The sequence below is a fragment of the Crinia signifera genome, chromosome 5, assembly GCF_055691185.1.
Source record: "Crinia signifera chromosome 5, ASM5569118v1, whole genome shotgun sequence".
NCBI lineage: Eukaryota > Metazoa > Chordata > Amphibia > Anura > Myobatrachidae > Crinia > Crinia signifera.
In genome coordinates this window covers 220,506,109-220,518,774 of record NC_139221.1, presented here as the reverse complement: position 1 = coordinate 220,518,774, position 12,666 = coordinate 220,506,109, and the positions used below count along the sequence as shown (strand labels likewise).

The window sequence follows — 12,666 nt, the reverse complement described above, 5'->3', positions numbered from 1 at the left end:
GAATGTACTTAATAAAAGCTGATGGCCACTTCACCACTGGGAGGCTTGATACATGTTTTCCTAAATGACCTATGCCGATGATAACGGTGATTCATGCTTAATGTAATCAGGATTCCTAAAGTGCATGTGTTGGAAGATGAGGAGGGGACGAAAGACATTGAACTGTCAGATGATCCTTACGACTGTATGCGGCTGAATGTAGCAGACGTCCCTTGTGTTGTCACGTTAAGCCGAGTAAGTATACTTCCCTTACTGTCTAGTTTTATTTGCACTTTTCCACTGGTATTGTATTTATTTAGGAATACTTATTTTATTTTTTAGGAACTTTTTAATATACAGAAGGAACTATACAACTTTGTTTTGTACTTTCACAGATAGGTCACCGGCATGTGGTAGATGCCACGTTACAAGAAGAAGCATGTTCCTTGGCTCGTCTTCTTATCTCTGTGACCAGCAAGGGTACCTTGACTTGTATGAGAAAACTAGGAAAAGGAAGCCTTGATCCTGAAAGCATCTGTGAGATGATTGAGGTAAAGAGATCACGCATGAATCAATCTTTCTCTCCACACTGTATGGCTTCTTAGAACATTACCCATTCTCTACCAAGTAACAATTGGGGTTCAATAGGGGATGGGTAACCCCCCCACACCACTGTCTATATAACTTTGTGGGGATTGCTTCGGATTTCTGTGCAATATCTTCCAAAAGCAGTGCATCCAAGGAGGTGGGTGCTCCTGCTTTGCCTACCTGCAGGACTTGTTCTGCTGTTCTTTCTTCTCCGGATCCAGACGTGGGTGGTCTTTATAACACCCACAAAGAAAAAAGCAAGTATCCTTTAGGGTGCACTGAGGATCTAATGATCATTTTAAAATTGAACTTTTATTATTATTATTATTATTACATAAAATGATCTCCTATTGTCGTCAGCAGACAAACATACCTTGTTTAAGTGAAATATTAAAAAGAAAGATGTGTGAATAAAGAATAAGAAAATATTGTGTTTTAACATAAAAGAGAAGGACAGATGAATGTGTATTTACTTAGCTTATTTCTTGATTTTCATGGGCTGATATTGCCCTTTTTAATGTCTATTTGAAGCTGCTACCTAAAGGTCACAGATTATGTAGCAGCTATTTCCCAGGCTTCTTGTGAGAGTTAAATTGTTGCAATTTCTCTGTGGTTTTCAGCAACATTATAACTGTATCAGTATTGCCAGAATGTTGCAATATTCTCTCAGCCTTTATTGAAGCTTGTTGTAATGCTTAAAGGTGTGCCAATACCTCCACACACTTATATGTAGTACTAATAGGAGGAATGACGGTCAAGCCAGCCCAGTGATATAAATTATAATGCCCTCAAATGAGCAGTATATTTGCTGGGACTACTCCAATTAATAAGTGTCATTAAATTCTTAGTGGGATTACACGCTATATAATACTGGGGATGTCACTGTGTGTATCTAATACGTTTCAACATGTGCTCATATTTTCATGTCTAGAAATCTGTGCACCTATGTTACATCCGTGAATAAGCGGTACTGTGGATCCGCCGGATTTTAATCAAAGTGCTTTCATATGTATGAATACCCTTTACCCTGCTGTATTCCAAGAGCAGGTTTTAAAGGTCATATATGGATATTTCCATACCCTGAAAGGGCTGATGCACAATATTTTCTTATTCTTTATTCACACAGCTTTCTTTTTAATATTTCACTAAAACAAGGTATGTTTGTCTGCTGATGACAATAGGAGATCATTTTATGTAATAATAATAACAATAAAGGTCAATTTTTAAAATGACTTGCAACCCCCGAGTGTGCTCCCCTGCTGGTTTCTCAACTGGGTCTTAGGCTGCCATGGTTATGCAATCTGATCTGCAGCTGCCCACTATGGAACCACATAGGATTTTCTCCTTCTCCCAGTCGGTACAAGGTTTGCCGCAGATGCCCTCTTCTTTCCAGCAGATGCACTTCCAAACACAGACATTCCAGACAGGAAGACTCTACTCCTTATTCTTGTTCTGATTCGAACTCTGTGGTTTCCTCAGAGTGTGAGGAAAATGTGTCTATTACTTTATATGCTTACACCTCCCCTGTCCTGGAGGAATCCCTGTCTCAGGAAGATGTTGTTTCCCTAATTAAGGCCGTTAAATTGATTCTCCAAATTGAGAATACACTGTGACTTCTCCTACAGGAGAAGTCGCATCCAATTTCCCTTGATCCACCCTGAACCCTCCCAGGCGCCAAGATCGCATGCGATACATCATCCTTCTGCCTGTGTCCCCTGCGACCAGGAGAGGGTCAAACCAGGAGATCTTACATGCAACACGTATGATCTCCTGGTGTTTAGGCCAATTTCACCTGATTTTCTGGGCCCGATCTACCATAACGAGTGAAATTGGGCCCAAATTACATAGTTTATTGGGGCCTTAAGTCTAAAGCTGCATTATTACAAATAATTGATACACCTGGCCCTAGGAGAGAAGGATGGAGGTGGTAACATGGGGAAAAATTAGGGATTACGCAGACAAGGAGTGTTAGGGGGTGTTCTCAGCCTGGATATGGGGCGGGATTCAGACCTGAACATACTGGTGCGAATTTGCAGAAGCCAACGATCAGTTAAGTCGCCAACCTACGCCAGTACAATCCCGCTTTGTGAATTATTGTGCTAGCTGTGCAAATGGATGTGTACGGGTGTACTTTGTTCACACCTGTGAATATGCCCAAAATCCTTCATAACCGGCTTACAATCAAATGGTATTAACATCGGGCATAAGTAATCACAGGCGCCGCATAGCCTGGGACTTACTCTGCGCTGCAATGACAAACCGGCACATCCAGGCTGAAGCTGACATCACAAACCCTCCCTGTGCGGTTTCCCTGACACACAGCGTTTTTTTTATAAGACGCCCTGCATTTTTCTTAACACTACCAAAGAAACTGCCAGCGAACTGGACTAGTTGCACGAGTTCATCACAGGACAGTGTCGCACATGCGTACTATGAACCATATGCATACGCAGGGTATCGGTAATCGCACGCTGTGCATATTCACAGCCATGCAGTCAGATCTGAATTGGGCCTATAGTGTAGATGAAGTAAATAGGAGTGGTGAGACAGAGCTGTAAAATATCAGAAATGTAGGCGATAGTAGTACCAAGGTTATTCACACTGGGTTAGCAAGTATTGTTTACACAGGTAACCAGTGAGGCAAATGTATAGTTGTTGAAAGGTGAAAAATTACACTGTTAGGTTATGCAAATAATAACCCCATGTACCTACATTACCTATGCTTCACTGATGACCTTTCTAACCCCAATTGTAAGCAAATGATGCCATTCCAATATCTTTTGTGTTTTAATAAACACAAATTGGTTGTAAAGCAATCAGACATATGAAGTTGTGAAGCAGTGTTTGGTGTATTTGCAGATATTTCTTATTAATTGGTAGATGGGTTGGTACTTGTTTCCTAGCACGGCACCCCCCAATTTTCATGTTATGGCATAGGGTCTATAAGATCGGGTCACATCGCATGCGATGCTATGCAATTAGACCCGATTTTTCATTGTACAGCCACCCTGATGGCTGATTCCTATGTTAAATGCACCCCCACACCAGATTTTTAATTGTACACCCACCCTGATGGGTAATTAGTATGTCAAATGCCCCCCATTGTTAACACCACCCCACTATCAACTGCAACCCGAAGCATGGCGAGCCAGCGAGGGGCGGCGGTACGCGTCCTCCGACCTTTTCATACCCCCACTATCCACGTCGGCGTGGAGTTGATTTTATATAGTGTGGCGAGCGCACACGGATTACTTCACATGTATTCCGCCGCCCCTCGTGGGGCTCGGAGGCGCACTGCATTCGCCACACTATATAAAATCAACTCCATGCTGACGTGGATAGCGGGGGTATGAAAAGGTCGGAGGACGCGTTCCGCCGCCCCTCACTGGCTCGCTACGCTTCGGGTTGGCGTTGATACTGGGGTGGAGTTAACAATGGGGGGCATTTCACATAGTAATTACCCATCAGGGTGGGTGTACAATTAAAAATCGGTTCTGGGGGTGCATTTAACATAGGAGACTATAGGAAATCGCGTCATTGTAATGGCATGCAATGAGATTGAAACAATTGTACAATGAACTGTAAAAAGCCTTAAATCGGGTCTGATCGGTCCCATCGCATACCTTAACTAATGGTATGCGATGGGACACGGCGGGCGCCGTGCTAGGAAACAAGTACCAATGGTTTATTTCAGTTTTCGTCCAGGATTAATGTGCTTGTAAATGTAGCATAGCTATCAAGTGTTCTGTTTTCCGGGGACAGTCCTAGGTTTTAATGATCCCTACAAATAATCTCCATATATTTTAAACTTCACTATTGTTTAGTATATTTCTTGACACTTAACAGGTGCAAACACAGGATTTGCAAGGAGTGGTTTCCAGAGAAGGGTGAAGTGATGCATGGGGTTCAGACTGAGGTGAATCAGTATATACCTAGTCCATTAAGCAAGTGTAAATTGATGCACAAATTATATACATCATATCTGGGTGTGGTATGACTGGACGACGGTTGTGATCTCGGAATCCTGCCTCTATGGGGGTCGTGGACCCCCACGAGAAAACAGCCCCTGTTGGTTGGGTTCTCGACCATCGGCCAGTCATCCGGCACCCCAATATCTATATATCTACTGAGCTAGTCTATATACCAGATAGATATATTAACCATTTGAGTGCCAATGTTGCTGTGAGAGATGTGCAAAATATCCGCTCATAGCCTCACAGCGACTATTTTATTGGGGAGCAATATTTAACTAAACCTTCGTTATTGCCAGCAATGATTTGAAGTCAAACATACAGGAAAAACATACAGGCGCTGGTGACTGATGATGGTGATGACATGGGTAGCATTACTAATAATCTGACACAGCTGAGGCTCCCAATTGAAGGGAATTGTAGACCTCCTATTAGATGCACAAAAATATACAGGATTAAAGAAAAATAATTTCTTTCAATTAAGGAAGCTCTGTCGTATCTGCAAAACTTATCCTTCATGAAAAAAAAAAATTATAAATTCATGAATACACATACAGTATTAGGTATAAAGCCATAAAATCACAAAATATTCAATATAAACAAAAATTACTTCTGTAATCCTATTGAGGCGTGGAAAATTATATGTTCTCACAAAACTAGAAAGTCCTATTAGAAACCAAGTCCTGCTGATAAGGTTGTAGGACCTTTTTTTATCAATATTGAAGCTGAACTTTATAGTAACAATCCTTGTGGGAAGTTGCAACTTTGTTATTTGCAAATAAAAAGCTGCATTTGGCAGCAGGGGGAATCCAGAGGATTGTGTTAAATAAAAATACAAAGTGGCAACTTCCAACAAGGATCTTCTTAACCCGCGATTCGCAGGTGTTTCAAAAGGGGGCAGGGCTAATTTCCAGGATGGGGCAGTGAGTTAAGTTCAATTTTAAAAATTTGGTTTGCCAGGGGTTTTAAGGGTACTCAGAAACAACCCCCCTGCGTGCGCCACTGCTTAACACAGTGGATACAAATGAAATCAACAATCCCATAAGAATCCCAGACACTTCTTGGTTATTAATCAGTTACTCCTCATATGTTTTTCAGTGTTTTGTGGCTATTGGTGTAATGGTTAGCATTACTGCCTCACAGCACTGAGGTCATGGGATTGATTCCCACCATGGCCCTAACTGTGTGGAGTTTGTATATTCTCCCTGTACTTGCATGTGTTTTCTCCGGGTAAACCAGTTTGCTCCCACAATCCAAAAAATATACTGGTAGGCAAATTGGCTCCCAACAATTCCCCTCTCACATGAAATGCTAAGAGCCTTATGTAGCAAATGCTATGTGCATGTTGGCCTGACAATGTGGGTTGTGTCTGCTCTCTGTATTCTCCCCTCTTTATCTACCCTCTGCTGTGTCACAATGAGACACTGTGACTGCCATATTTAGTTTCCCTCCAGTGAGGAATTGCTGTGTAGATCATGATTTGTAGGGGAAAGTTTAAGTAAATAACTTTCAGATGCACGACTAAAACATTCGGTACTTATGTAATATCTGGGCTCCCATTTTTCTTATGAGACCGCGTCCCCTCGCGGGGCTCGCCACGCTTCGGGCACGGTGGCTCGCTGCGCTCGCCACACTATATAAAATCAACTCCATGCGTAGTTGGATAGTAGGGGTATGAAAAAATGCGGTGCATTTAACATGGGAGCCCAGATAATACATAAGTACCAAACATTCTTACATGCAATCTAGAAATAATACTGAAAGTGGGATTTCTGCTTTAAGTTATGTGCTATGAAAATGTAATGCTTTGAAAAACAACTTTGCTGCATGGAGAGAAAGTGTTGGACACATGTCAGCTTATTACGCAATTGTTTTTCCTGGCCATGGGGTGATTGGCTCTAGCTCCCTTTTTGTGTGCATTACATGTTACATTTTACCTTTTTGGTAAAATCGAATTATATAAATTATCAATTTACCCAAGTGAAACTAACCCAGGAGTTTTCATTTTACTATACATGGATGAAGGGCTGCTGGGAAAGTGTTTTTATACAGTGCAGCAAGCTCTGAAGTCTTAACGATTTGTATAAATTTAGAATAAATTAAGGCAGGGGTCCTCAAACTATTTTGTTCTGGGACCCCATCAGACAATAAAAATAATTATGGGACCCCCGCAAGTTACTGCAGAAGGTCATCACGTCACATGTGTAGTCAGCATTGTGGAGGCACAAAATGATGTGAGGAGACTAAAATAACAGACAGTTCAACAGATTTTCCAGACTCCTTGTATCACTGACTGAGATTAGAAAAGTCATCAGCCTGATGGTCAGCAACATGGAGTCGCGACCCCATGCTGAGAAGGTCTGGACCCACTTTGGGGTCAGGACCCACAGTTTGAGAACCACTGAATTAAGGAATTATGGACATAAACAAAGAGCCTCATATATAGGGTGACTATCACATAAGACATCCTCACTACACCACTTTTGTGGGAAATGTGCAAAAACTATATGCATACACAATTAAGGCCCATACACACTGGCTGATTTCAGCTGAAAGGCGCCCAGTGTGTATGGCCTGGCGATGAATGGTGATACACATCATCGCCGGGAAAGCCGTTCATCTGCTTGAATTACCAGCAGATGAGCTGCTTTGGAGACAGCTTTCCATAGCACTGCGCTATGCAAAGCCGTCCGCCCCCTGCTGACAGCACCGGGCAGGGGGAAAGCCGCTCAGTGAGTATGCACTGAGCGGCTTACCCCCCAGCGATGATTGAGGTCATCACTGTCCATACACCCTGGGCATAATCGCGCAGGGTGTATGGACCTTAATTGTGTGTTTTTTCTTGGGAATGGGAGATAAATGAAGTGGTCATCTTTACTTTTACTTTTATTGATGACTAATGGTGTAAACCTTTGCACAACTGAAATGAGACATTTTATGGTTACCTCATGATGACAGTGGCTATATTCTTAGAACATTTATCACCAAGCTGTGTAATCATACCTATTTTAATCCCATTACCACCAGACTTCATTTGTGGCCACTGTAACAGTGTGTTAGATTTGGGTGGGGTGTGATCTCAAACTGATATCTACAGATGGAGCGCCTCTCTTCATTGCATGGGCTGGCGGTGGATTCGCCATGCGCCAGCCCCCGCCAGACTTCGCAAGGGGACGCGCGCCCCGCCTCCGGTCCCCGCCATGTTCCCCCACCTCTTCCCCCCCCCCCAACCCTGCCCGTCTCCCTGAAGCGGAGACGGGCAGGGTTCCTGTCCCCCGCCGACGGAGAACTGGCTCACTGGGACGGCTTGAGCGTCCCAGTCAGATGTAGCTTCCGCTCGCCAGCAGGGGCAGTTTGGCGTGTGCCGGCGCTGGACAAGCGGCACTACATCCGTATATTGCACTGTAAAAAATAAAGCAGCCAGTATTTACCCTGCACAAAAAAACAAAATAACTCACCCAATTGTAACTCTGCACATGTTACATCTGCCCCACCTGCAGTGCACATCATTTTGTCCATTAGCAAACCCAAATGTGCTTTGCAAGTGAACTTGAATCAGGCCCATAGTTTGTTTGCAGTATCTGTAACAACCATATGTCTTCCTTCCAGGTGTCTCATTGTAGCTTGGAATTTTGAAATGATCTTTTTTGTTTTTGTTTTTTCTCTCCAGACAGGGAAGCGGGTGGCAAAGTCCTTACACATGTCCTTGCAAAGTATTTTAAACCAAGAAGAAAGTTTAGGGAAAAAGAGACAAAAAATAGGCTTTCTGAGGTAATCTTTGTAAACATTAGTTATATGTAAAAGCAATAAAGAATTATTTTTTTACATACTCTAGACTATTTTTTTGTTTTTATGATGTTTCTTTTCCTTGAAATGCATTGGCCAATCTGTATAAACTGTGTAAGGGTCATTCATCACATTGGCAATGCAGTTTTATGCTGTATTCAACAATTCAATAGTGAATACATAAAAAGTGCAAATGTATAGAAAGTGTCCATACATTGTTATGTTTCTAAAATATTTTTGGGAATTGCATTCATATTTGCTTTAGATAGTACACATCTGTGGTGTTTTAGTGAATACTTTAGCCTTGGTTTTGCAGCATCAGCTGTGCTGCTGTAAATACATGTACATGAATAAGTTTGCACATGCGTGTACATTTATTAATGTGAAGCATTCGTCTCTTTGCAGCTGTTAACATAGGGGTAATTGCACTCTGTGTAGTAATGCAGCTCAGCAATAAAGACTGTCAAATATAATTAACACAAGCATGTCTTTGGTTTCATTTTGTGATGGTTTTTGTGCTTTCCAGCAACAGAAGTTACTGCCTTTAGATCCATCAACCTTGTGTTCAGTGGTGTACATGTGAGCCCCAAAGTTTGTAAGGGCCCCTTTTTATCACCTCATGCTGAAAAATGTATACAGCACATGATACTTTGACGGGCAAAGTGGGCCCCATAGCAGCTGCACCCCTTGCACCTATGGTAGTTACACCCTTGCTTATGTATACATATGCTTTTAAGCTGCAGATTACAAATCACGTTTATTGCTGGTTAAACTTCAGTTGAAACCCCATAATCTGCATTGGTCATCTTCTTCATATCTTATCACTCTCCAAGGCTTAAAACATTTCTCCTAAACACAACAGCCATATCAGCTGCTGACTTTCATGTTAAAGTCTGTTTAAAAAATAACAGGAACTGGGTTGTTGGTAGTTTTTCTGTATGCACTTTAATCACTCCCCGGTGTATGGAACATCTTCCCCCTATATGTTTTTGTTATTTTTATCCTCCTGATAGCTAACCGATTCAGTGGTGTATGCTGTAGCAGTTGTCTGCATGTTGAGGTCTGAGGCTGCGTCGTCGCTCCTAGTACCCCAAACTCTGCAGCATTATTCTCATGCCGTTAACATTTTGGGGGTAGCAACAGTCAGCCTCTCAGTGTTCATGCAGTTGATGTTATGCTTAATCTTTGAATACAGCAGCTAATCAGAAAAAAGTTGCCGGGTGCCATCCGAGTGGAGACGAGCTGTGTCGTGCCAGGCATATATAAATCCAGAAGCAAATCACGGCACTCAGGAGACCTACATCCAAGCAAAATATATTAGGTGACGATAATGTTTTGTTGTATAAACTCTGCCCTCAGTTCAAACCTACAGGTTATACCCCAAAACATTACAGGTTATACCCCAAAACAAACCTTCAGGTTATACCCCAAAACAAACCTACAGGTTATACTCCAAAACATTATCTTTGCCTAATATATTTTGCTCGGATGTATGTTTCCTGAGTGCCATATTTTCTTTCAGAATTTGGATCTGCATGTATTTTTTTTTTTTTTTCTGGCAAGTTATTTTTGCAGTGGGTATGGGTCATTGGCTTGATCCAATTTAGGTCGACTGGCCTTAGGTTGACTTTAAAAGAACGTGGGGCTTTGATTGAACAAAAGATGCAGCCAATTTGTAAAAATTACCAATTTATTAACGTGGGTTATCTAACCACACACGCAGTCGATTCCAGACTGAGAAAGCCGCCCTGCTTGTGGCAAAACGCGTCTCATCAAAAGGAACTTTTATGTCAGGCCACTGTGCCTCCTCACCCCAGCCAGCCGCCCCATTTACATCTGACACCGTAACGGCATGCTCTGGCAGCTACATGCCGGGAGTGCTGAGTGCAAGAGTCGGCACGGGCAGCTGCCCACACTCACTGGTGCATCTTCTCTGGCAAGTGCACATCATCTTTTCACATGCTGGGAACGGTGAGTGTGGGAGTCGACACAGGCCAAGCAGTGTGCAGCATACGGTACAGCAGGCAACAGCCCACCAACACTGGCGCACAATCCCTGCGCACATCCACACACCGGGAAAGGTGAGTGGGGGAGCTGGTACAGTGTGCAGCATACAGTACAGCAGGCTGACACAACCCAATCTTCACTCCAGCGGGCCATACAAGCCCTTATCTTATGCTGGGAGACTGAACTTTATTTCCAACTTCTGAGGGCGCCTGCAATGATACTCTATACTACTGACATTTAAGGAATAGAGGTAATATACCCTGTATTACGTAACTATCTTGGGATCAGCCTGTTGGTGACTACTTCACTAATTTTACCTCCTGGATCACATATTGGGAATGTGGTCCCCAAGCCTCCAATATAGGCACCATAACCATTGGAGGTTCTGTCCAAATCATATATGTTTTTATATTTAATTTTGACCCCCCGGGAGGTTTATTCACTTATGTGATTTTATTTATTATTTCTTTTATATTTTTTTCTTTTCTGTGTAACATTGTTTTTATGTGTGTGGTTAGATAATCCATGTTAATTGGTAAATTTTACAAATTGGTTGCATCTTTTGTACAATCAAGCAGAGAGGCACTCCTCCTCCATCGTGGTGGCTACTGGATTGTACTTCGCACACTCCCACTCCAAAGCGCTATAGACAGTTCGCAGGCCTGGAATAGATTGACATGGCTGCTGACAGGGTCAGAAGATCGGCACAAGCATATTAAGTCGACAATGGGAAGGTCGACAGTCAAAAGGTCGACATGAGAGTGGGATGCAACTCTAGTATTTAAACTAGTTGCTGGGTGTTAAGGATACGCCTGGAATCATCATCCTTTTTACATCTTTGTTTTTATAAAGGGAAGTAGCTCAAAGTCGATATTTAGTACCGTAGGTTCAAGGGTTTCTAGTTCGAAGATCATTTTTGGGTTTGTACTTTCAGTCGTTTCTCATTCAAATGTCCTCCTTCACAAATAGAGCAGTGGGAGATTCTTTGTTCATTACATTTGCCATTTGTCCAGGGAAGGTAGTTCCCTGATCTTCTTTATCGGGGTCAGGCACAAATTAGCCTTCACTCCTACAGCTAATCAGACAAGCCTGCAGTGAGCGTATATTTCTTCTACGATCCCCATGGCAGCCTAATCTGGGATATTTCCCTTTTCCTAGCTTTAGACAGGTACGACTTTTTCATATAGGAAGGACCGCCCCCTTCAGGTATATAGGTAGCTCCACCCTTCATTTAGTGTCTTTTTTTCCTGTCTCCTTAGCTAGACAGAGTAGGGCAGTTTGTTATTTTGGCAGAGCTTATACTAGATATGGGGAAAGGTTTCTTGTGATGGTCAGCCCTATATTGGTTTTCTGACACTACTAATTGTCCGGCGCTATGATCCCTGCGGTGTCTGGGGGAAAGATACGCTGAAAACTTGTTTTACCTGCGGCAGATAGCAGACTCTGGAGCCTGGAACAGGGGGCAGCAGATCGCCAGGAGCAGGCACAACAGCAGCAGAATGCCGGGAGCGTGTTGCATGCTGTCTGGAAGAGTCGGGCGCCATATTGCTGTACCCACCCGGACAGGAAACTGTGATGAGGAAGTGCTGCGGCGGCCATAGGAGGAAAGTGTGAGGAATGTAGTAAACCAGCACCTGAAGTTAATATGCCACAGCCTGATATGATTAAACAACTCATGGAGTGGATGAAGAAATCGTTTGTCACTAAGGAAGAATTAGCTAAACTGCAGCCAGCTAAAAGAACCAGGTCACAGACCAGCTTAGAGTATGATACTGTGGATTCAGAAGAGGAATGGCAAGAGGATTTCCATAGTTCTGGGGAAGAGCCCGGAGAGATCAAAGAGGAAATTAGCTCATTTGATATTGATACAGTTGAGAGTATGTTAAAAAATATCCACAAGTCTATTGATTATGAAGACACAGTTGTTTCACCTGAAGGTCAAGATATTATATTCGAGGATAGAGAAAAGAAAGGTAGATCCTTCACAGTCCACAGTATAATGAAGGAGTTAATATCAAAGGAGTGGAATACTCTAGATAGGAGATTGGGTAAATTGCCAAGACTAGACAAAATGTACCCATTCAAAGATGATCAGCTGTCCGTGTGGTGTACAGTCCCAAAAGTGGATGCAGCAATTTCTGAAATCACTTTGAGAACAACGATCCCTCTGGAGGACGGAGCATCGTTTAAGGACGCCATGGATAGAGTGAAAAATTCTATAAAGAAATGACACTGGTCATCCTCAGTTTCACTAAAGGCGGGCCTGGCAGTAGCATCCTCGTCTAGGGCGTTAAGACTGTGGGGATCTCAAATGCAGAAGGATATGGAGGATAAG

The 12,666-nt window shown here is 42.7% G+C and overlaps 1 protein-coding gene across 1 annotated transcript in view; it reads left to right on the top strand.

Moving 5' to 3' along the window:
• Window positions 1-8,762, top strand: part of EXOSC7 (exosome component 7) — a 32,386-nt gene extending 23,624 nt beyond the window's left edge. The window contains exons 6-8 of the mRNA XM_083188558.1: window positions 111-234; window positions 375-530; window positions 8,209-8,762. Coding sequence (XP_083044684.1) covers window positions 111-234; window positions 375-530; window positions 8,209-8,313 — 385 coding nt within the window. The 3' untranslated portion in view covers window positions 8,314-8,762. The remainder of the gene's footprint in view (window positions 1-110; window positions 235-374; window positions 531-8,208) is intronic.
• The last annotated feature ends 3,904 nt before the right edge of the window (window positions 8,763-12,666 follow it).